Genomic DNA, 26,191 nt, shown 5'->3' on the forward strand with positions numbered 1-26,191 from the left:
CCACGATAACTGATTTTGCCAAACATTTGCGTTACCAAACAGAGAGGGAGGAAATCCTTTGGGAGTGATTTTTAATTTTTTTTTAATCATTTCACTGGCATGCAATTAATACAACATGTGAACTTGTGCCAAGACAATATCACCAAGGGAGCTTAGTCTCAAATTATTATTAATTTGAAACTTAATGCTAACTGCTAAACATTTGCACTTAAAAGGAAGAGAAAGGGAAGGGGGGGGGAGAGAAACCACAAGGTGTTTAGACCTCCATTTCACATCTACTTCTGAAATGTGTTAAATTGAAAAGGGGTGTGCATTTTATTTTTTCAGAGTCATTTTTCACTTCTGAGATCCATTTTTTTTTGAAAAATGAAACTCCAAGTTTCTAATAAATGCCTCTGAAGTAGCAGCCAACTTTCCATTCTGCTCAGTGCATGGAAGAGGTTCCTAGGAATCCCCTCATCTGTTTTGCATTTAGCATTTGAGGGGGGCAGGTTTTGGTGTGAAGCCAGAGACCTTCCTTGTAAAGGAAACCTGTAACCTGCCAGATGTCTGGGAGAAAGAGGTGACTTTGGAAAGTTCTGCTAAGAAATTAGGTTGGGAGTGAGAGCATCAGGGTCAAGGCCTTCCACAATCTGAAGAAATTTAGAAGCTCTTCCTGAGGCTTGGAAACAGGGTTGGCATTTAAAAAAAAAAAATAGACAAAAATGTACAGAAACATGCACATTGGAGCAAAGTGCCTAAAATGCACATGTTACTGCAAAAAAATTGCATCTATCAGGCAACATTAGATACAAAAATGTGTACATTAAGAGAAATTTGCACTAAAGTGCTGGCAGGTTTTTATGTGCACATTTAAAAAAAATACAGTCATACATTGGGTGATGGCCGCTTCAGGTTGTGTTTTTTCGGATTGCGCATCGCGCCGAACCCTGAAGTACTGGAACGGGTTTCTTCCAAGTTTCGATGCTCGCACATGTGGAGAAGCACTAAACCGCGCTTTGCGCATGCACAGAAGTGCCGAATTGCAACCCGCGCGTGTGCACACAGGTTACGAACATGCCTCCCACACGGATCACGTTCACAACCCAAGTGGCCACTGTAATGACAACAACCACAAACTGATTCAGAGATGTGGAGGACCAAATTTGATAGGTTAATGAGAAATGGAGAGAAACAGAAATTGAAAGATTTGTCTATCCCTAGGAGGACCTATGGTCAAAGCCCTTTCCCTTTCCCTTTCCCTCATGAGAACCTAAAATGTTGAGTTTCTGGGATAAGGATTCCGGATTGCCAATCTAGCAATGGTGCGCGAGTCTCGTCCTGGTCTGGATAAGGCTGGGCTGCTGCCTGAGCACCCATTGGTGGTTTCTCAGCACCTCTGAAGGACAAACAGGATAAAAAACACACCCACCAGATAAAATAATATTGCAACTCTGTTAGAGCTGATGAGAGTACCTTATCTCCTATATCAATTTCAACCCTTCACTTTCTAACTTACAAAGAGACGGCTGAAACCTTTCTGGCGCTGAGTTGGCACAGCTTGAAAGCAGAATAAGTTGGCAGTGGTGATCATGAGAGGAGGACAGAGCATCTTGATCTCTGTGGGGCAGGCAGTGGCATGAGGCCTTTGTGTGTGTGTGGCCTGGAGTGGCTACTACAATGGGCTGGAATGCCTTAGACTCCATGTTGCTTAGCAACCACCACCAGAGGAGGCCTTCAAGTTAACAAACCCTTTGTGAGCATTACAGCCTATTCTTTCCACAATCTATGGAAAAGATGCTACTCCAAGTTGCATATGCTCCAACATTTCTCAGATTAAAATAGGGATGTCCTATATAATAATAATGGGACGCGGGTGGCGCTGTGGGTTAAACCACAGAGCCTAGGGCTTGCCGATCAGAAGATCAGCAGTTTGAATCCCCACAACGGGGTGAGCTCCCGTTGCTTGGTCCCTGCTCCTGCCAACCTGGCAGTTCGAAAGCACGTCAAAGTGCAAGTAGATAAATAGGTACCGCTCTGGCAGGAAGGTAAACGGTGTTTCCGTGTGCTGCTCTGGTTCGCCAGAAGCGGCTTAGTCATACTGGCCACATGACCCGGAAGCTGGACGCTGGCTCCCTCGGCCAGTAAAGCGAGATGAGCGCCACAACCCCAGAGTCAGACACGACTGGACCTAATGGCCAGGGGTCCTTTATATAATATAATAATAATAATAATAATAATAATAATAATAATAATACCCTACCCATCTGACTGGGTTGGCCCAGCCACTCTGGGTGGCTCTGAACATATATAAAAACATAATAAAACATTATGAGGTTGGCCCTCAAGCGGACTTCAGCTTGTTCAAGGTCACAGAGATTCCTGGAGGATGGGAAGTCTATGCATCACACAGTAAAATGGCTCAGGGGAAGCTTTCCAGAACCAGAGGATATTTGCCCAACACAGTTGACATATCCACTCTTAAGCACTTTCACTAAAACATTTTTTTTAATAATAATTTTTATTAGCTTTCAATTACAATAATCCAATAATAGCCTCATTATAACAATGCCAAATTATAATAGTTACTGATACCAATCATTCCGATGCAAAATTATGTAATTTAGGTGCCCCCCCCCCCCGCGTGCTAGAATTGGAACTTTATTTCTGCGTTCCAAAATCTTACCAATTTCAATTACACTCCCGTCAAAATAACAATCCCTTATACAACAACTGCAACAATATCACTAAAACATTTAAATACATACCCCCCCCCCCAACGTTTCTCCGATGAAAATAGGAATGTCCGAAGGAAAAGCAGGACATTCTGGAATCAAATCAGAAACTGGGGTGGCTTCTGTAATTTTCCGGGACTGTCCCCGGAAAATAGGGATCTTTGGAGGATCTGGAGAAAGATCTTCTTTAGCACCGAAATCCACCTTGCCCATACGCTGTTTTGGGATCAGCCTCCTGGCTAAGCCCTGTCCTCTGATCCTGTTTCCAACCCACAACCCATCCCGCTACAGGTCCTCAGCTGTGTGAACCCTGACAATGTGAACAGCCCCGAGATCCCCGTGAAGATCCTGAACTGCGACACCATCACGCAAGTGAAGGAGAAGATCCTTGACGCCATCTTCAAGAACGTGCCGTGCTCCCACCGGCCGAAAGCCGCCGACATGGATCTTGGTGCGTGAGTCTCTTGTTTGGGTCGACTGCAAGCCTACCAGCCAATTCACACGACCATTGGAATATATATTAGCATGTGGTGAAATCCCTCAAGGGTTAGCTCTCGGCTTCTCTGGCCTGCATCATGTGCATCTGTCATGGTGGCGGGTGGAGGGGGGGCTCAGTTTTCAGCACGCTGCCATTGTGGGGGGATTTTTTTTTTGAGGGGTTCAGAACAGAGGCTTGCACCAAGTTCCCAATCGGTCAGACTTCATTCAATAATGCATTACAGGGCATAGTCCAAAGAGTATTCAAGAGCCTTTCATGAGGACACACTATGTGGGGAAAAATACATCAACTTGGCTGTTTCATCCTCTGGCCAATGCCCTTCTTTCTGCCACCTCATTTCACCGCTTCACCATCTCTTCAGCCATCCACAGTCCTGGAAAACACTTACTCAACCCATTTTTTAAATTATTATTTTTTTACTGCACATGCAGAGCCCTCCTTGTACCTGGATTCAGTTACAGGTGGGTAGCCGTGTTGGTCTGCCATAGTCGAAACAAAATAGAAAATTCTTTCCAGTAGCACCTTAGAGACCAACTGAGTTTGTTCTTGGTATGAGCTTTCATGTCTGAAGAAGTGTGCATGCACACGAAAGCTCATACCAAGAACAAACTCAGTTGGTCTCTAAAGTGCTACTGGAGTTGGTTTTTTTTTTTTTTTTTTTTTACTCTAACCATCAGAGTTAGGCTTCTCTTTAACTGGTTCTTACCAGTTTTGTGGTCAACACAGACTATTGTATACGTGACACTGGCCTCACTGATAATGTTTTTTTTTTTTTTTTAATAAGACTTTTACTGAGTGACACTTCTTAAGCATGGCTATAGGTGTACATGACTCAATTATCTCCCATACTAATGACTGGGTGGGGAAAATTCTCAGGCTCCTTCTGATTCAGTCCCCCAAACCTCTGGTGTAGGTTTTGATGGGGAGGGGGATGCAGTGGAGAGAATGAAGAACAGCAACATTAGAGACAATCCATAATATGTGTGTGTTTATGTGTGTGTGCGCGCATTAACAATCTAACAGGCACAAAATATAAAGAAAAAAGGAATTCATAGAGTAGAGGAAAGCAGGCATTGGGTCAACTGCTCCTCTTCGCTGGGGGATTGATGGGGTCAGGTGGGTCTTCCCCCTTAATTGATTGATTGATTGATTTACTTGTATGCCACTTGCCCCTTTTTCACATTTCCAAAGCGGCAAACATTCAAAATATCAGTTACAGGTGGGTAGCCGTGTTGGTCTGCCAAATTTAAAACAAAATAAAAATTCTTCCCAGTAGCACCTTAGAGACCAACTAAGTTTGTTCTTGGTATGAGCTTTCGTGTGAACGTGTATCTGAAGTAGTGTGTGTGCACACGAAAGCTCATACCAAGAACAAACTTAGTTGGTCTCTAAGGTGCTACTGGAAAGAATTTTTTATTTTATTTTGTTTTATTCAAAACATCAACATACAGAGCAGTGGGAATGCACATATAGAAAAGACAAAACATGACGGTAAAATAAAAAATGACAAAAAAAATCAAATTGGGCCAACATGTTTTTTTAAAAATAAAGAATCTAGGCTTAAGTAGCAAAACATGAGTTAACCAGCAATAGGAATTCTGCACCCCAAGGAGCTTGACTTAGGTACAGTTCAGAGGGGAGGAGTAGGTGACAGACTGCTGGCATACAGGCTAGATGAGATACGGCTGACTCCCACACCCTTACTCCTGAGGAGGCTGACAGCAGCGAAAAGGAAATGTTGGCGAGGGCAATGGTGGTAAGTCTCTTCTCCAGCCACCTGGAAGTTAACCAACTGCTGGTGAAGGACTTACTGCACTAAGCTGCTTGCCATGGCCACTTTATTGGGAGGCAGGAACTGCAGCCTCCCAATGCCCTGGTCATCTGGCAGAGGACGGCATGTAGTTCCCCCTGGTCTTGCAGTCCTAGGGCGTTTGAGTGCGTATGTTTGGATTGGACTCAAAACTGCAGTTGGGTTGCAGCTCGCAAAAGATGGCTGAAATCATGCAAATGCCTGCCAAGATCAACAGCAGGAAGAAAGAAAAATCTCAAGCACAAATCAGCAGAAATGTGTCTGAAGTGAGTCTGGAAAAAGGAGTGAGGGGCTGGGCAAGGTTGAGCAAGAGGCCAGCCAGGAGCTGGTTAGTGGAGAGAGGAAAGATTTATACTTAGGCAGTCAAGTAATGTACGGAAGTGAGAGCTGGACCATCAAGAAGGCTGATCACCGAAGAATTGATGCTTGTGAATTACGGTGCTGGAGGAGACTCTTGAGAGTCCCATGGACTGCAAGAAGATCAAACTTATCCATTCTCAAGGAAATCGGCCCTAAGTGCTCACTAGAAGGACAGAATCCTGAAGTTGAGGCTCCAGTACTTTGGCCACCTCATGAGAAGAGAAGACTCCCTAGAAAAGACCCTGATGTTGGGAAAGATGGAGGGCAGAAGGAGAAGGGGACGACAGAGGATGAGGTGGTTGGACAGTGTTCTTGAAGCTACTAACATGAGTTTGGCCAAACTGCGGGAGGCAGTGAAGGATAGGCGTGCCTGGCGTGCTCTGGTCCATGGGGTCACGAAGAGTCGGACACGACTGAACAACTGAACAACAACAACAAGTCAAGTTCTTGATAACAGAATTCTTCGTTGGTGCCACCTTCTTGGTCTGTGTTATTGATTGAATGAGTCAATATGGTGTAGTGGTTCGAGTAGAAGAAGAAGAGGAGGAAGAGGAGGAGTTTGGACTTGATATCCCGCCTTTCACTCCCCTTAAGGAATCTCAAAGCGGCTAACAATCTCCTTTCCCTTCATCCCCCACAACAAACACTCTGTGAGGTGAGTGAGGCAGAGAGACTTCAGAGAAGTGTGACTAGCCCAAGGTCACCCAGCAGCTGCATGTGGAGGAGCAGGGAATCAAACCCGGTTCACCAGATTACAGGTCCACTGCTCTTAACCACTACACCACACTGGCTGTAGTGTCAGACTAGAAGCACGGAGACCAGTGTTCAAATCCCCACATGAAGCTGACTTGGTGACCTTCGGCCAGTCACTCACTCTCAGCCTAGCCTACCTCACAAAGTTTTTGTGGGAACTAAAGGAGGACGAGGAGGACTACGGATGCTTCCTTGAGGTGCTTCTGGGAAATGAGGGGTATAAATGTGGTGAACAATAATTCTGAATATTGATTAATTGATTGATTTGAGGTATATATCCTGCCTTCCTGCCAAGGCGATTCACAGTTTAAACACTAAAACAAATACATTGGATTAAATGAGTCCAATGTCATGCCAACTGGGAGTTGAACTCCCTGGGCTGGGCTCCTTCGCTTCTGGCTTCCCTCAGGGCATGCTGGTCTTTAGCAGCATCCAGAAAAGGTGTGGAAGGACAACCCCAATATCTCTCTCCAGCCTTTGATGGTTCTGTTAGTCAAAGGTCTGTGGGCTTCTGCACCAAAAGAACTAGATTGTTTAAAAGCATTTAGACTTTTCCCACCTAGGACTAGGAATGGTGAAGGAACTCAATTCAGTTTGCATACAAAGGGGAACCTGCCAAAACACACCACCCCCTTTCCAAAACAATATGTGAACTGAAAGACAGCCACCCTACAAAATTCATACTTTCCCAAATTTTGCGATGCAGTTCTCCAGCCAGGTAACATATATACTAAAGTCATACAGTGCAATAAAGCATGTGTAAAATGCATATATCGATGAAAATAGCATTATACTGGGGAAACAGCTCTGTAAAAATGTGTATATTAGCCAAAGCTGCATATAAGATTGAAGGAATCCACACTAAAATGCTGGTGAGTTTTGTGTACAGTATACAGACATACAAATCACAGGTTGCTGAAGAAATGTGGAAAACTGAATTCAAGATTGCAGAAATTAGAAACAGAGAGACTTGAAACTGCCCCGCGTTCTTCCAGAAAAGTTGTCCGTCTTCCCACTTTACTTTCGTTCAGCATGGACTCATTTTGCAGTTGAACTTCTGCAGCGGGTTGCAAAATAGACAGCAAAAGCCGGGCATTGGTTTTGCAAATGCATTTTAATGATGCGGTAAGGGAGTTGCCAGGATCAAATCAAATTGGCAGCGGTTTCCACATTTCTGTATGAGAAGCATAAAGAGAGTCTGTGGCGGATGTCCCCACACTCCTAAAAAAAATTGTGAAGTTGGACGTTATCCTGAACGCAGAGATGTGTTGAATTTTGTTGTGGTCGCTCAGAGAGGGAAGAAGGATTTTTTCACATGCTTAGAGCTGGGGTGGGAAGCCACTTTCAGCCCAAAGTCCAGTTCATGCTCTTCACACCACTGGTGGGTGGGGTCAGAAGCAAACGTGGGAGGAGCAATTAAGATTAATTTTGCCTTTGTGTAATAGGCTAGTTTCAACATGCACTCATACACTCTATCCTCCATCCAGGCAGGCAAAAACACAAGGCAGGAGTGTGCAAAGGAGGGCCAACAGGAGTATGGCTTGGGGAGAGTCTTGAGGGCCAGATAGAAAGGTCTGGAGGGCCACATTCACCCCCTAGGCCTGAGGTTCCCCACCCCAGCTCAGAGGCACTCCATATTTTTTTCTTGCAACACAAGTCCTGGATCAGAGGAAGCCTTGGGCAGACTCACAATTGCAGACTGAGAGCCAGCAAGCCTGACCACAGTCACCCTCCTTCATTCTCTCCCATGGTTACCCCCATGTCTCCTGGTGGGGAAGGTCACCTGTGATTCTCTCTTTCCACAGAGTGGAGGCAAGCGAGCGGAGCCAGGATGATCCTTCAAGACGAGGACCTCACGACGAAGATCGAGAATGACTGGAAGAGGCTCAATACCCTCGCTCACTATCAGGTAATCTGGAATTTTTGCTGTTCTTGCCCCTTGAATTCCAGAGACCAGCTCGGCTTCATAACAAAAACAATTAAAGCAAATACCAGCGTTAGCCCTCTCCCTGGTGTTTACTAGTTTACCAGATGCAGGGAGGGAGTTTATTCTTCGAACTTTATGAAAGAGCTGGGCCACAGGAATGACAAGTCATTCCATTCTCAGCCATCAAGTGGGTGCCTCTCCCTGTCTTCCTTGACAGGCGTCTCCGTCACCTGGTGACATTCAATCAGAAATATCCAGCTTGGGAGAGAGAACCGTTCCCCCAACTCCTTTCTTTATTCCAGCACGCACTCCCTGTATCGCCTTCGCTCCCCCTGTGATGGCATCGGATGAAATGTCAGGCCACAGATTAGAAACAGATTGGAAGCGGAGATGAGATAATGAGGAGGACAGCAGTTAATTCCATTCAGGCAGGGGAAGGAGATTGATGCTTTCGGTCCTGAAGGGAAATGCCACAACTCCCCAGAGGACCCTGCATGCTAACTAACAGGGCAAGGTGGAGGGGGGGGGCTAGGTTCGGAGGATACTGTGCCTTCGTTCCCAACAATGGCCGATGGAGGCAAGTTGCCTATTTGGAACGGATGCAATGCTTTTCTGTGGCTCTTCATTTTATACTCGGTAATCTATCCGGGACGCGGGTGGTGCTGTGGTCTAAACCACAGAGCCTAGGGCTTGCCGATCGGAAGGTCAGCGGTTCGAATCTCCGCAACAGGGTGAGCTCCCGTTGTATGGTCCCAGCTCCTGCCAAACTAGCAGTTCGAAAGCACATCAAAGTGTAAGTAGAGCCAGTGTGGTGTAGTGGTTAAGAGTGGTAGACTCATAATCTGGGGAACCCGGTTTGTGTCTCCACAATGCAGCTGCTGGGTGACCTTGGGCTAGTCACACTTCTTTGAAGTCTCTCAGCCCCACTCACCTCACAGAGTGTTTGCTGTGGGGGAGGAAGGGAAAGGAGAATGTTAGCCGCTTTGAGACTCCTTTGCGTAATGAAAAGTGGGATATTAAATCCAAACTCTTCTTCAAACTCTTCTTCTAAGTAGATAAATAGGTACTGCTCCAGCAGGAAGGTAAAACAGCGTTTCCATACGCGGCTCTGGTTCACCAGAAGTGGCTTAGTCATGTTGGCCACATGACCCGGAAGCTGTACACCGGCTCCCTCGGCCAATAAAGCGAGATGAGCGCCACAACCCCAGAGTCTGGACCTAATGGTCAGGGGTCCCTTTACCTTTACCTTTAATCTCTTCTCCAGGAACTGAGAGGGAGGTCTGTGGGTGGAATAGGAGGCCCAAGGGTGGAAATGGAGGTCCATTTCTTCTTGTCCCAGCATGGAAAGGTCCTCTGCTGTTTCTCTGGCAGTTCTCCACTGACAGTGGGCTTGAAAGCAAGCCGTGCTGCAGCCAGGCAGGGCTAGATAGCATGGTACTCACCAAATGTTGTTGCCTTACAGAACCCAGCATCCTCAGCCATTGGCTGTTCAGCAGTGGAACAAACTACCTCAGAGGTGGTGGGCAGAGCTTTTAATACCGAGGTCAGATGGCCATCCATCAGGGATTAGTTAGCTGTGATTCTTGCATTGGAATGCGGTTGGACTAAATGACCCTTGGGGTCCTTTTCAACCTTGCAGTCCTGTGATTCTGATATTTCCTGAATGACAGGCTCATACCTCAGGGAAATCCTCCTTAAACAAAAACGTTTCCAGTAGACACCAAAACATCATGATGCAGGGTGCTGTTTGCAATTGAGTAGCACCTTCAAGGGAAAAAAGGCCGCCGGAGAGGGGCTTCATCCAGATCAGAAGCACATCCCTGCCTGCTTCCCCCACCCTCAAATGGCTAGTTTAACCACACTTTTCAAACAACAACAACACACATTAATTTTAGGTTATATTTTAGTGACCAAGTTTTAATTTATATATATTTTAACTGTTGCTATATCTGTATTGTCCCTGTTATACCTAATTGCAAATTCAAATGTATCCCTATCGTGTTTTATGACTTCCTTGATATTGTATGTGGTCTGGAACTGGTCTGTGACTGAAATAATAAATAATAATAACAATACACATTTCTTGTAACAAGTAGTGTAGACAAACGTCTGTGTCTAGAGAGCTGCCTCAGGATCGCACAGGATTCTTCCAGAAACATTTCCTTAGTTTGATCAGGAGGCTGGAGTGGAAGATCTGTTAGATCTACTCAGTCCCAGCCTTCCAACATTACAACTGAGAACTTGAAGGGACTGAATCGCAGAAAGGCAGGCAAACCTGGAAACCACAAGAGTCCTTTTAGCAAAAGGCTATTAGTGTGCAGATCTTATACCACCAATTGGATAGCCACCAATGTTTCAGTGGGACACTGTTGACCCTCCTTCATTCGTGCGTGCGAGGATGAGAAGACTAACTTGCAGGTGTTAAAAGCCACCTTTCTGGGCTCCATGAAGAGCTGGCTAATTAGCATCTCAGAGATGCTTTGAAGATGAAGGCACTCTGTGTTAAGTGCTAATTATTGTTATTGCTGGTAGAAGAGCTGGCAGGCTCTTCCCCAGGTCCCCCCCCCTCTCCCTTTCTTCTCGGAATTACGCATTCTTCAAAGATGTTCCCGGCGCAGCTCAATACTCTGTATTGTTCCGCCTGTTTTTTTGAAGAGAGGCTCTGAGAGGGCATCAATCAGGAGCTGGAAGGCTTCCCATCTTTTGGAGAGCTTTCCGCTCTTCTGGGCTTCAGGTGGCCTCTTGTGGCCCACAGTCCCAGAGACCTCCAGCCGTAAATCCTATCTCAAAAGTGCAGAGTAACTCCGGGGCCTCTTCAAGACTTCATTCTTCACCATGCTTATCTCTGACCTTCTGCCGGCTGAGTCACTGCTGCATACCAAGAGGTTGACGTGGTGCAAATTGCTGGCAAGAGCACCAAATTGGCTCCGCTGGTGTGTTTGCACCATGCTGACCCCACTGCCATTTCCCCTTCTCTCTCTCTCGATAAAAGCTAGCTATATGTCTGTGTTGTGTAGCCTGTGGCAGAGATAGGGAACTTCCCTAGGAACATAGGGAGCTGCCTTATACAGAGGTAGACTATTAGTCCATCCAGCTCAGTACTGTCTACACTGACTGGCAGTGACTCTCCAGGGTTTCGGATCGGGATCTTTCCCAGAACTACCTGGAGATGGCAGGGATCGAACCTGGACCTTCTGCATGCAAAGCAGATGCTCTAAGCATTGAGCCAGGGCCCTGCCCAGGAGATGCAGAACTGAATTGTGCAGAAGCTTTTCTGAAGGCCCTGAAATCTATCAAGATAGCTCAGTTGGTGGACCAGGAGAATCGTAATCTCTTCCTTTTTAAAGTTCTGTTTTGCATACATCCATATACATTTTCCACCCTTAATTCGAACTACACCTAAGAATAAACAGTTACATAAGAAAAGAAATAAAGAAAAAATTACATAGCCACTAAATTTCTTTCCCACCACCCGTTCCCCATACTTATTATATTTAATTATCAAACCTTAAACATTCTAATCTTTTGGGTTGGCTTCCTTCCACCACCTCAATATGAGTCAATTTTTCCTTTTCCTTAACTGCCTGCTTTAAGGAGAATCTTAATCTCAGGGTCATGGGTTCAAGCCCCACATTGGGCAAAAGATTCCTTCCTTGCATTGGGTAGGGCAAGATGACCCTCAGGGTCCCTTCCACCTCCACGACTCTTTGATTCTATGATTATGAGTTACCAAAGCAGGTCGATGTAACCACCTCATCTGTTACTCTTGCCATTACTCAATAAATGTTGCAGACCGTGGCCTCCATATTTGTGATATTTCCATGCAACCCTGTGGGTCCCGCACCACATGAAACTGCCTCCTGCTGCCCCCCCTCCACATCAACTTCATTTCTAGCATCGAGAACCAAGCCAGAACCTGTTTTGTAGTTAAATGTTCCCCACTAACCCAGAGGTTGTTTGGGTCCACTGCTTTTCCTCTTGAGGACTCCTCTGCCACCAGACTGCCTTGCTTACTTGGTGTCAGGCTTCCAGGAATGTGACCCCGCCCCCCTCACAGCAGGCTGCCAGTAATGGAAATGCTGGAAGCTCTTACCAAGGTATTTTATTCAATAGTCACAGAGAGAGAGAGAGGGATGCAGGATGCCGTCTTGGCGTTGCTCCGAGTAATCTCCTTCCCCCTTTTACACCAGTGTGGTGTAGTGGTTAAGAGTGGTGGACTCGTAATCTGGTGAACCGGGTTCGCGTCCCCGCTCCTCCGCATGCAGCTGTTGGGTGACCTTGGGCTAATCGCACTTCTCTGAAGTCTCTCAGCCTCACTTACCTCACAGAATGTTTGTTGTGGGGGCAGAAGGGAAAGGAGATTGTTAGCCACTTTGAGACTCCTTCAGGTAGTGATAAAGCGGGATATCAGATCCAAACTCTTCTTCTTCTTCTGTTGCCTGTAGCACCACCCCTTATACGGTGGGTGCATAAGGCCCTTGTCTATTCACTTTCTGCTCTCCCACTTTCACTGCCCTCCTGGTCCTAGGAGAAGGGGGCGTATGGAATGCTTTCTAATGATAACATGTCAGCCAGCTGTTTTGACTCTGCTGCTCTTCTTCCATTCCATTCTTCCTCTTCTTCCATTATCTCCCAGCTTTGTCCTTCTTCTGTCTCAGACCCACGACCTTCTGCAAACCACCGTTGTAAATCTGTCTCCTCCTCCTCCTCCTCCTCCTCGGAAGGTTCCTCTTCAGTCCAGTCCCTGACACTAGGGCTCTTTCCCTCTTTAGGTGCCCGATGGATCCGTGGTGGCTCTGGTGTCCAAGCAGGTGACAGCCTACAATGCTGTCAACAATTCCACTGTCTCCAGAACCTCTGCTAGCAAGTATGGTAAGAGCCTGGGCACCCTGATGACAATGGGGGTGGAGAGGGAAGGGAGTCCAGGCCAGGGTGTAAGGCTCACATCCTGGTATTCCTCATGATAGGGATGTGGTTGGTGCTGTGGTCCAAACCACTGTGCCTCTTGGGCTTGCCGGTTGGTAGGTCAGCCAACAAGGGGGTGAGCTCCTGTTGCTCTGTCCCAGTTCCTGCCAACCTAGCAGTTCGAAAGCACACCAGTGCAAGTAGATAAATAGGAACCACTGTGGTGGGAAGGTAATCGGCATTTCCGTGCACTCTGGTTTCCGTCACGGTGTCCCGTTGCCCCAGAAGCAGTTTAGTCCTGCTGGCAACATGACCCGGAAAGCTGTCTGTGGACAAACACCAGCTCCCTCGGCTTGAAAGCAAGATGAGTGCCAGATCCCCATAGTTGCCTTTGACTGGACTTAGCTGTCCAGGGGTCCTTGTCCTTTTCCTTTTCCTTTACCTTTTACCTATTCCTCATGATATGCCCCAAAGCTCCAAAACAACTATCACTGCGCAACCTCAAATTGCCAGCGTGTGGTTGAATTTCGCCCAAAAACAGTGGCAGTCCTTCACTTAACCTCGCTGAAGTTGGTGGGATTCACCTCTGGGTTGCACTGGGTTTTCATGCCATTATTTGAAGAGGGGGAGATATTTGTGGAAAGAAGAAGGAAGATTTCAGACCCCTTGACCCTGCATGCTTCTTCCAAGTATCTGTTTTGCACTCCTGACTCTTCCCTGATGGGGGTGGAAGGGCTAAAAAGAAAGGAAAGGAAACGGCAGCACCGCCTTCTGATACAACCCACCTTGGGTCAGGTCATGACCCAGCAGATGAAGACCAATAACTTAAGCTCTGTCCACGATGCTCCAGGATGCTCCTGGCAGTAATTAATACAGCTTGCAACTCATTAGTGCATTTTCCAAGATAGATCTTGCCCTCCTTGGTGACCCTTGATCTTAGCTCGTGGCAGATGACAATTTGGTCCCACTTTTTGCATTAACCTTATAAAGTGTGGTGTTCCCCATTCAGCGTCATGGTTTGCATATCCTTCTGAAATCTACAAGAGCACCAGTCAAAATGACACTCGGGGAATTTGAGCACCAAGCCAGAACAGTAGGCGCAAAAGCCCAGCGTGGTTAAGAGATTATTGTTCGTTTTCACATGAACAGATACATAGCCAACTCTAGCTAAAGAGCTGGGGGGACGGGGGACGGGATCTGATATGGTAGAAGAGAAAGACAGTCCTGCATACTATGTATCAGTTTTCCCCAACCTGGTGCATTCCAGATGTTTTGGACTACAGTTCCCAGCCAGCTTTCTAAACATGTATGTTTGTCTAAACCAGAGTTTCCCAAACTTGGGTCTCCAGCTGTTTATGGACTACAACCCCCATCATCCCTAGCTAGAAGGACCAATAGCCATGGAGGATGGGAATTGTAGTCCAAAAACAACTGGAGATCCAAGTTTGGGAGACACTGCTCTAAACAAAAATGTTTTTAACAGGCGCCAAAAAGAGTACACTGAAGGCACCTGCCTCGGGTCAATAGACAGGGAGTTCCAAAGTATATGCGCTGCCACACTAAATGGCCAGTTTCTTACAAATGCGGAACACATATTATGTGGCACCTGTAGCAATGCCAGTTCCGCCAATCTAAGCAGTTGATTTGGCATATATGGGGTAAGGCAGGAGAACTGGTTGCCCAGCTTGTCCTTGAAGAAACCATCCTGAAGCTATGGGATTCCGCCCTTTCAGAAAACATGATCCGCTACACGGGCAGCCCAGACAGCTTGCGCTCCCGGACGCCCATGATCACACCCGACCTGGAGAGTGGGGTCAAGATGTGGCATCTGGTCAAGAACCACGAGCATGGAGATCAGAAGGAGGGCGACCGAGGGAGCAAGATGGTGTCGGAAATCTACCTGACCAGGCTTCTAGCCACCAAGGTATGGAAGGGTTGTGGGGACCGGGGAACAATTTGGTGGAGAAGGCTTTGAAGGACAGAAGTTACCAGTACTCTTGGGATCTTAGAATCATAGCATATGGAAGGGTCGTCTAGTCCAACCCCCTGCAGTGCAGGAATATTTTGTCCAACGTAGGGCTCGAACCCATGTCTTGGCAGGTAAGAGATGAGAGGATGATTTTGCGGCTGGGTTTACCTCTTTATCTGCAGCGCTTCCCGCTATTCAGAATGTACCCAGACTTCACTCCCTTTAAATGCAACAGTTAATATTCACAATCACTGCAAATATGTCTAAAGTATATGCATATATTCTGGTACCTATGGTTGCCAGCCTTCATATCCCATTTGCAGACATCTTTGTAATGCAGAGTTGGTCTGCCAACGGGCCTGGCGCCAGAAGTCAGATCCCTCTAGACCACATCCTTGGGGATCCTGCCCTCTTCCATTCTGTGGACATCACCAAGCTAGTGTAGATGTCGCTGGAAAAATATAAAGCAGTCTAGCCTGCCACACCCCTCAGAAGGGTGGGGATTCCAGAGTTCTGGCGTTGCTTATAGGGCAAGGTGGATGTCAGTCAAAAGTCATTTGGACCTTCTGAAGGGAAAGCGTCAACATGGCTTCTGAGAAGAGTCTTAGCAACTAGGGAGACTTATTTAAATATGTCTACTTTTTTTTTAAAAAAATAACATATTTACAGACCCTCCAAGTGTCCCTATTTTCTAGGGACGTCCCTGATTTAAAGAAACTGTCCCAGTTTCCATTTTTGAATGTCCTACTTTTCCTTAGGGTGTCCCTTTTTTAATTGGAGAAATGTTGCAGGGCATGTATTTTTTTATTTTTTTTAAAGAAGAATTTATTGGTATTTAAACAAATAAGAAAAACAGAAAAATACAAACAAACTACAAAAATGCATACAAACTACAAAAAACAAAACAAAGAAAAACTTATACAATACCTGAACACCTACAACACCACCACCAACAAAACACCAATTTAACTATTTTAATCTTATTTCTAATCTTACTTGGGGGACTTCCTCACGTCCTCTCTTCTGCGTTCATTTCTAATATACTGTAGTAACTTTGTAACTACTTTAACTCTTATTTTACAATTATCTTAATCCTTATCTAACATCATAGATCTATCATCTTATTCATAACAGAAATACAAAACACAAAAAGAAATCACAATTTTAACTTCTTATGTACTATTTTAAACTAACATTCTAATGCTATCGCCTATAATGTCCACTGATTTCACTTTCAAATATCTAACTTTTCACGTTGTTTCAAATATTTAAATGTTTTAGTGAAAGTGCTAAAATCCAGGCAAAGAATGGATATATGCCAACGGTGTCGGGCAAATGTCCTCCGGTTCTGGAAAGCTCCCCCTGAGTCATTTCACTTTGTGTTGCATAGATTTCCCATCCTCCAGGAGTCTCTGTGACCCTGAACAAGCTGAAATCCGCTTGAGGAACACCCTCATAATGCATCCTGTTGTCTGGAACGCAATGACCATTCTCTCCCTCCTCTAACGTTTAGGGGGGTTGATCAGGAGGAGCATTTAGTGGAGGGGGAGAGAGATGGAGAGAGTTCTCCAGTGGACTGGTTGACAGGGGAAACAGCCTCTCTGCCAAGGTGCTGGCCTGTACGGAGGTGCAGGCAGGCGAGCGGGCAGGCGGTGAGCACTCAATCTGTCACCGTGCTCAGCGTTTCATGGGAGATGATTTGCCTGACAGCTCTATAACTCTCTGCAGTTGACTTTCAGCCCGAGAATGCCATGGACGGCGCTTTAACACTTGATGCCTTCCGAGTGGCAACACCTCCTTGTCGCTCAGCGCCAGCACTTTGTTATTTACACAGAATTGGTTTTGCCGACAACTTCACAGCGCTGCACGGAAGCAGGGCAGACAAGAAGGGGCTCCCCAGCAGCGCTGCGTTAGGGAAGGAAAACGGATTGTCGCGAGGCAAGGTTAGGGGGTGGTAGGGTCTAAATTTTGCATCAAGAGGATCAGGCAGATGAAGGAAGCTGAACTCAGCCTACTTGTGGACATCCAGTGGAACCTTTGGAAAATCCAGGACAGACCATAGAAATTAGTTCTTCTCATGCATAGTTAAACATAACCATCCTGGCTAATAGCCATTGAATTTGTTTAACCCTCCCATTCCCCCACTTCATAAGCAAATGGAGCAAACATGTAATAAATGGATCCTTGCTGTCCCCGTCACCTCAAATTTGACTCTCAAAATGAGACCCTTGTTATCTGGACAACATGCAAATTTATGTAAAACTTATTTGAGCAAAAAGTGAATGGTGAATGATGGAATGCCCTCCCGTCATATGTCAAGGAGATAAGTAACTCTACAACCTTTAGAAGGCACCCGAAGGCAGCACCCTATAGGGAAGTTTTTTAAAAAAATGTTTAATGTTTTATTATGTTTTTATCTATGTTGGAAGCCACCCAGAGTGGCTGGAGCAACCCAGTCAGATGGAAATAATAATAATAATAATAATAATAATAATAATAATAATAATAATAATATACCAGAACAAAGCCTTTAAACAGTTGACAATTCTAGCCACAGATGGGGCAAAGATTTTGATAAACCTTCGTGGACAAGAAAGGGACACAGTTTTGAAACACACACACACACACACACACACACAAACACAACCTACACTGTGTACTACTCACCCAATTGCCTAGCTCAGCTGGTTAGTGTGTGGTGCTGATAATGTCAAGATTGAAAGTTCGATGCCTGTAAGGGACACCTGCACATTCCTGCATTGCAGGGGGCTGGACTAGATGATCGTCAGGGTCCCTTCTGATCGGCCTACAACTCTGATCGGCCTAGATCATTTCAACAGTTTGAGAGGCATGTAGTGAGAATCAGTTCCACAGGCTGCAATGCTGCACAACGAGGAATCCGACAACTCTGGCAGCTGTGCATTCCGGAGTGAAAACATTTTGTGACATTTGAACTGATGTCATAGATCTAGCCTGTTCACACATTGGTTTAGAAGCCTTTTGTCCTCCAGTGATGGGCCTGCTTACCACCCACAACACCACACTGAGAGCCAGTGTGGTGTAGTAGTTAAGAGCGATAGACTCGTAATCTGGTGAACCGGGTTTGATTCCCCACTCTTCCGCATGCAGCTGCTGGGTGACCTTGGGCTAGTCACACTTCTCTAAAGTTTCTCAGCCCCACTCACCTCACAGAGTGTTTGTTGTGGGGGAGGAAGCCGCTTTGAGACTCCTTAAGGGGAGTGATAAACAGGATATCAGATCCAAACTCTTCTACTCTTCTTCTTCCTCCTTTTGCTCCCCAGGGCACTTTACAGAAGTTTGTGGATGACCTCTTTGAGACCATCTTCAGCACAGCGCATCGTGGGAGTGCCCTGCCCCTGGCCATCAAATACATGTTCGACTTCTTGGATGAGCAGGCAGACAAGCACAACATCCACGATCCTCACGTGCGGCACACTTGGAAAAGCAACTGGTGAGTGCAACATCGTCATAGAATCATAGGGTTGGAATGGACCCCAAGGGTCATCGATTTCAACCCCCTGCAATGCAGGAATCAGAGCTAAATAATCTCTAACAGCTGGCCATCCAACCTCTGCTCCAAAGCCTCCAGTGAAGGAGAACCATCTGTTCCACTGTTGAACAGTTCTTATCATCAAAAAGCTCTTCCTAATGTTTAGTCAGAATCTCCTTGCTTGTAACTTGAACCCACTGGTTCAGGTCCTACCCTCCAGAGCAGGAGAAAACAAGCTTGTCCCCTCTTCCATGTGACAGCCCTTGAGATATTTGAAGGTGACTGCTCTGCCTCCTCTCAGTCTCCTCTTCTCCAGGCTAAACACCCCCAACTGCTTCAACCGTTCCTCATCAGGATTGGTTTCCAGACCCTTGATCATATTGGTTGCCCTCCTCTGCACACCTTCCAGCTTGTCGATATCATTCTTAAATTGTGGCACCCAGAACTGGACACTGTGTTTTCAGGTGGGGTCTGACCAAGACAGAATAGAATGGTACTATCACTTCCCTTGATCTGGACACAAGACTTCCCCACCACTCCACATACTTGCACCACTCCCTCCCTAAAGAACAAGTTGGTTGAATGCCACCCAAGAAACCCAAGAAACCCCCTCAGTTTTTGTTTTTTAAAATGTGATATGCAAGGGGGCTTGGTTAGCACCAAGCAGGGTGTCTGATGGAGCCCACAGCTGCCTCTTTGGGGACCCCAGCTGTAGGCTGCTGCTATATTCCATGGAACAGGAGCCACACGCAAAGATCAGCAGAGAGGGAGGCCAGTCTGCTAGGAAGAGCCAGTGTGGTGTAGTGGTTAAGTGTGTAGTGGTTAAGAGCGGTAGTGGTGAACCAGGTTCGCGTCTCCGCTCCTCCACATGCAGCTGCTGGGTGACCTTGGGCTAGTCACACTTCTCTGAAGTCTCTCAGCCCCACTCACCTCACAGAGTGTTTGTTGTGGGGGAGGAAGGGAAAGGAGAATGTGAGCCGCTTTGAGACTCCTTCGGGTAGTGATCAAGCGGGATATCAAATCCAAATTCTTCTTCTTCTTCTGTTCAACAATCCGAAAGACACTGGCACGTCTTGAGATGCAGGACAGTGAGCAAGAGGTGCTCTGAAGCTTCTCCTCCATGCTGACTGGCAGGCTGTCGGCATTGTACACACCAAAATAAATAAATAAACAGAGAAACTCCAGGCAACCAAAGAAGCTTTCAGCTAATGAAACATTAGCATATTATTAACATCATCTGTGGCACTAATCTAAGTCTGATTGAAGCCACTCAGACTAAATGAGCAGGAGGTATATTTAAGGGGGGCGGGGGGGAGAGAAGAAGGTGGGTGGAAGGGGGTGCTTGAGAAACAAGAAAAAATGATCTCTTCTCAGTCGAATTTAAATGATTCCAAGTTGGCTCCCCCTGGCTTCATTCTTCCAAGCCACTGCTCTACATATCTTCTGCTACCAGATGCTGGGAGAAGTCCCTCGACTCGGGGAAGGTTCAGTAGTAAGTCAGGATTCAAGTGCAATCGACAGAAATAGCCAGGAAATTGTTAGGGAAAGAATTGTGTTATCTGGGAGTTCATGGATCATGTGTCAAACACGGTTCTTACATATGGAGGACATGGGTCCTTTGAAGGTAGCTGGACAGGTTCGGAACAGGAAGAAATTTTGAAACAGTCATCATCCCTGTTTAGCTTGAAATGGGGTGCAATGACTACAAAGCTGGCAAAGGAGCAGCACTATTGTTCTAGTCATATAATTCAGTATTACTCTGATATAATTATCATCAGCATCTCGTTTCATGGCAGCTCAGGGCTGCATACATGGGGATTATCCCATTACAGCCAGACGACGAGCTGTTTTAGCATTCATTCTTGCAAGTGAACGAGGTCATAATGCACGTGAATGAGGTCATAATGAGGCTTTCAAGTGTGGTTCTGGTAGATTAACATAAGGCTCATCTACACTTTGACTTGTCCTGTGCTAGAAAACATGGGTCCAAGTGGTTTTCCTCTTGAACCCGGCTATCTGGGCATGGATCTGAGCAGTTTGCCCCTTGCCCCATTCCTTCCCCAAGGAAAACTCTTGGGAACAAGTGGGGAACATCAGGGCAAGAGGAGTTGTGGATAAGCCTCACGTCAGAGAATAAGGAGAATAGTCAAACAGAGGCTAGATACCCCTATCCTCTGAAGGGGTTCAGACTTCATGCCAGCAGTTTAAGCTGCAACAGTTCTTTGCAAGAAGTTCGCATTTGTAATTAAAGCAAAAGGTTGCAATTCCGTTGGCTGAAGACTCTTTGTTGACACTCGAAAGTGTTTTACAAGGTGAACCTGTACAGCTGGGATTCAGCCAATTCCTCTGCCTTCCCTCCTTCCTTACTTCCCTCTTTCTTTCCTGAAGCTTGCCGCTGAGGTTTTGGGTGAACATGATCAAGAACCCGCAGTTTGTCTTCGACATCCACAAGAACAGCATCACCGACGCTTGCCTCTCGGTGGTAGCGCAAACCTTCATGGACTCCTGTTCGACCTCAGAGCACCGTTTGGGCAAGGATTCCCCCTCGAATAAGCTCCTCTACGCCAAGGATATCCCCAGCTACAAGAACTGGGTGGAAAGGTATGTCCCACCCTTTCTTGCAACACTAGAACTCAGGGTTGTCCGGTCATAGAATTGTAGAGCCGGAAGGGACCCCCAGGGTCATCTAGACCAACGCCCTGCTGTGTAAGGGGTTAATAATAGGTTCAGTTAGAAGAATGTATGTTTCTGCATAAATTCATTTTCGGAATTCGTTGAGGTCAGATGTGATGGTGATCATTGGCTAAGATGGTTTCTGAAGTGCATGGCAATTATTTGTTTGTGTCAGGATCTTCCCCAGTGCTGCTCATGAGTAACAACAGAGCCTCTTTTGAAAACTGAAGCTATTTATTAAGCATTGCTATTTACAAGCGGAGATAGTCAAAAACATGACCGTTCAATCACTATCAGAATCCGGAAGTACATTCCTTCTCCTTCCCGCCCAACACCAGATTTTCGGCACCCTGAAACGATGTCTCTTGGGTCCCCTAGCCCCCCTGCGTGGTGCCTGTGTCGGAAGCTGTGAGCTTCTGTCCGATCTCGTCTGGCTGGTGGTGCTGGGTCTTTCAGCAGTGTCACGGAGCCCTTGCTCCGCTCCCTCGCTTGGAGACAATTTCTGTTATAAGCTGGAGGAGGAGGAGGAGTCCGTTTGCAAAAGGGGCTCGGGTTCCCTATAACTTCATGAGCTTCCTTCCCTTGAAGAGCAGCTCTCCCTGACCTGCTCCTGAGCAGGGCTTCCTCTCCCCCTCTCCTCATGAGTAGCTGGGCTACTCCTGACAGTTTGTACCCTGCCCACCTGACTGGGTTGCCCCAGTTGATAGTGATGTTATAAATTTACAGACCTACATTGGATCCCAGTACATTTCTGAGCACAATTCAAAGCGTTGGTGCTGACCTTTAAAGCCCTAAACGGCCCCGGCCCAGTATACCTGAAGGAGCGGTTCCACCCCCATCGTTCAGCCCGGACACTGAGGGTCCACTACGAGGGCCTTCTGGGGGTTCCCTCACTGCAAGAAGTGAGGTTACAGGGAACCAGGAAGAGGGTCTTCTCGGTAGTGGCACCCGCCCTTTGAAATGCCCTCCCATCAGATGTCAAGGAAATAAACAACTATCCGACTTTTAGAAGACATCTGAAGGCAGCCTTGTTTAGGAAAGTTTTTAATGTTTGATATTCTATCACGTTTTTATTATTAATATTCTGTTGGGAGCTGCCCAGAGCGGCTGGGGAAAACCCAGCCAGATGGGCGAGGTATAAATAATAAATTATTATTATTATTATTATTATTATTATTATTATTAATGAATCACCTATAGTTTTTCAAAACTATGAAAGCCAATTCAAGATAGGTTTAAAAGCAATAGGGGTGTGGGGAACCCAGTTAGGGCACAGATCTTTTCATTCAGCTGGAAAAGCTTGTCAAACAATCACGTGCTCAGTTGATTTGTTAAGTACAAACAGTGGGCCATTATCTCAACCCAGAGGCTGTTCCACCGAAAAAGGAGCAGCCACACCCAAGGCCCTGCTCCATGTTACAGACGAGTTTCTGATCTTTCAGGGGACTTTGCAGAGAAACTCTCCCACTACCTGCAGTAATCTGGGTTATACTGGAGTATATTGTTATATCTGGCTTATATGGGTATATTGGGGATAAAACAGTCTCTCAAATCACCTGATTCCAAACTGTCTTCCGAACACCTTGAACTCAGCCCGGATTTAGACTGGCATCAAGCGCAGATCCTGCAAACAAGCTGTTATATGCTAGAAGTTGTTTGCCCCACAAGCAGCCTAGCTGCCACATCCTGAGCCAGCTGCAGCCTGTGGACCAACCTTAAGGGTAGCCCCATGTAGAACACATTACAGTAATCTGGCCTTGATGTTACCAGCTGACAGGCAACTTGGGTCTAGGAAATTGCACAGATTACACACCTCCTCCTTCAGGGACAGTGTCATCCTATCCAGGGCATTAATGGAGGAAAAGCTTGCCAGGGCCTATTGTTGTTGTTGTTTAGTCGTTTAGTCGTGTCCGACACTTCGTGACCCCATGGACCAGAGCACGCCAGGCACCCCTGTCTTCCACTGCCTCCCACAGTTTGGCCAAACTCATGCCAGTTGCTTCGAGAACACTGTCCAACCATCTCATCCTCTGTCGTCCCCTTCTCCTTGTGCCTTCCATCTTTCCCAACATCAGGGTCTTTTCTAGGGAGTCTTCTCTTCTCATGAGGTGGTCAAACTATTGGAGCCTCAGCTTCAGGATTTGTCCTTCCAGTGAGCACTCAGGGCTGATTTCCTTCTTGCAGTCCACGGGACTCTCAAAAGGGCCTATTAGCCATAAGATAATGTACCCTGGAGTGTCTGTAGCGTGTGTGGGCACAAGCAGAAAGGTACGCCTGAAGCCTTCAAGTCCTGCTCGTGATGGATTTCCAAGCTTAGAAAAGAGGGGTGCTCTCTCTGGCCTATCCCCTAATACTCAACCAAATTGATACATGTTGTTGTTGTTCAGTCGTTTAGTCGTGTCCGACTCTTCGTGAGCCCATGGACCAGAGCACGCCAGGCACTCCTGTCTTCCACTGCCTCCTGCAGTTTGCTCAGACTCATGTTGGTAGCTTCAAGAACACTGTGGAACCATCTCATCCTCTGTCGTCCCCTTCTCCTTGTGCCCTCCATCTTTCCCAACATCAGGGTCTTTTCCAGGGAGTCTTCTCTTCTCATGAGGTGGCCAAAGTACTGGAGCCTCAGCTTCAGGATCTATGCTTCCAGTGAGCACTCAGGACCAATTTCCTTCAGAATGGATAGGTCTGATCTTCTTGCAGTCCATGGGACTCTCAAAAGGGCCTATTAGCCATAAGATAATGTACCCCGGAGTGTCTGCAGCATGTGCGGGCACAAGCAGAAAGGTACGCCTGAAGCCTTCAAGTCCTGCTCGTGATGGATTTCCAAGCAGCACCCTGATAACTCTCTGCTGGGAGCTTTTGGCAGGCCTCTTTCCCCTCGCCTTCCTTTTTTGTTTCTTACACAAGAATGGAAAAATATTCACCGTAGCCCATTTGGCTCAGCATCATTCTCACGCCACGCAGCTCCTTAATTCGGAGAATGTGCTGAGACTGTCTTCTCATTTCTCCTGAGGAGAAAAGGTTGTGCGAGGAACGAGGGAGGCAGCAGAGGAGGGGATGGAGCTGAGGGGAGCGTTGCAGGCCTTTGGAAACAAGAAGTGGCCATTCAGTGCAGGCCCTGCATGTCACAGGCTCAAATCCCTGACTTTGCTTTCCCACTTAACTTATAATCAGTTCAAGGTTGGTTTGTGGGGCCTTCTTCTTTATTTTATTTTATTTTATTTTATTTTATTTTATTTTATTTTATTTTATTTTATTTTATTTTATTTTATTTTATTTTATTTTATTATTATTCAACCAAATATACATCATCCCAAAAACATAAAAGAAAAAAGACAACAACATCCACATCAAAAAGAGAAAGTCCTAACCATGATGTCAAACACAAAATGACAAACTGAAAATGGTTTTGTTACTATAGACCCGACTTCCCGTCCACTCCTTACTTCAGATAATCTTCTTTAGTTTACTGCCATTACACAATACATTTGATCAACATTTAAATACGATTAAACTATCTTATCTCTCACTGCGGACTTAGAACTGCTACTAAAGTTACTCAAATGCCGCGACAGAATTTAAACTGGGATAATTACTTCTCAAGTATGTTTTAAAGGCTTCCCATTTTAAAATAAATGCTTGTTTTGATTTGTTCCTTATTTTTTTCAGACAGGCTATCTAATTCCGCATATTCCACTAATTTTGAAATCCATTCTTTCCTTGAGGGTACTTTATCACTCTTCCAATTTGCTGCTATAAGAACTCTCGCAGCCACCGTGGAATATATATATATTGCTTTTGCCTTTTTGGGAATATCCAACTCTGTAATTCCCAAAAGGAAGGCTTCTGATGTTTTTTTAAAGGGAACTTTTAATATATTTTTTCCAACTCTGAGTGAATCTCCTCCCAGAATGTCTCAATTTCCTTACACTGCCACCACATGTGTTACAGGGTACCTGGTTTTTCTTTACATCGCCAACAATTGCGGGGTCTTCTTCATGCCGCACATAGTTAAGCTGCATACCCTGTGGGTGTCCCATTTTAAGCGGGACATCCTGGATCACAGAAGCCAATTCTGGCTTCTGTTTGGATCCCAGAATGTCCCGTTCTTTGGTCCAGACCAAGAAGACCAGACCAAAAGATGCTTACTCTGGAGCGAGTCAGCAGGGCTCACCATGAAAAGTATCTTGGATAGGTTTGTTAAGGATAATTATTTGCTCTTGTGGGACGACAAAAATCTGACATACTTTCGGTTCTCGGTAACCCCTGCAGAAGCAACAAATGCTGTTTGCCTTTGTTCAGGTGAATGTAGCCTGAGTTTGCAAGCTCAGCTGTGAACCAGTTCTGCCCCTTTCCCTATGCTTGTTTCCCTCTAGTACTTAAGATGAAGAAGAAAAACTTGGGTACAGTATGAAAACTAGGCCATAATTAAGCAAGGTAGCTCCAGAGAGGCCCCTTGGTTGCTAAGAAACTGCCTCTGCAGAAATCGAGGTCTCCGGCCGCTCCTAAAAATAATTATCTGGTCAAATCGGAACCCAGCGGGGCTGCTGGGCTGAGAAGAATTGCCTTTAATATTGACTACAACACGGAAGTCTTTAGCTGCCTTGGGCCTCTTCCCACCTGCAAATGAGTTTGCCTGCGCCCAGGAAAGGAGCGTGCAGCACTTTCTGCACACAGGAGAGAAATTGAGAATTTGTATTGTAACAGACAAAGGTAGCAGTGCAACGCCTGCTACTTAACCTGTGAGGGCCTCTCCCTTGGGCAGCGGTTGTGCCAGCAAAATCAGGGACAAAAGAGGCCGGTGGAGTCTAACAGGCGTGCATTTTTCTTTTTAAAAACTGCAGCGAAATGCAAAGTGCATTCTGACGGGATAGAAATGCTCAGCGGCGGCGGCAGCAACACATCTTAAGTATTTCTCTAGTTCTATATTCTGGGACAAAACTTCAGGCACATTCCCTTCAGCATGGCAAAGAAAGCCATAAGTAGGTCATATGGTTGCTTTGCTGTCCTTATTTAAATCAGACATGGGGGACCTCTTTTTCAGGTTCCCTGTGTTCCCTTTTGGGCAACCTT

At 46.1% G+C, this 26,191-nt stretch overlaps 1 protein-coding gene across 1 annotated transcript in view; it reads left to right on the forward strand.

The window, feature by feature from the left end:
• PLXNA4 (plexin A4) overlaps window positions 1-26,191 on the forward strand; it is a 535,577-nt gene that overhangs the window by 491,348 nt on the left and 18,038 nt on the right. Inside the window, 6 exon segments of the mRNA XM_033162012.1 lie at window positions 3,006-3,165; window positions 7,942-8,045; window positions 12,836-12,935; window positions 14,702-14,892; window positions 18,240-18,409; window positions 20,837-21,049. Coding sequence (XP_033017903.1) covers window positions 3,006-3,165; window positions 7,942-8,045; window positions 12,836-12,935; window positions 14,702-14,892; window positions 18,240-18,409; window positions 20,837-21,049 — 938 coding nt within the window.

Source organism: Lacerta agilis, chromosome 10 (assembly GCF_009819535.1).
Source record: "Lacerta agilis isolate rLacAgi1 chromosome 10, rLacAgi1.pri, whole genome shotgun sequence".
Lineage (NCBI taxonomy): Eukaryota > Metazoa > Chordata > Lepidosauria > Squamata > Lacertidae > Lacerta > Lacerta agilis.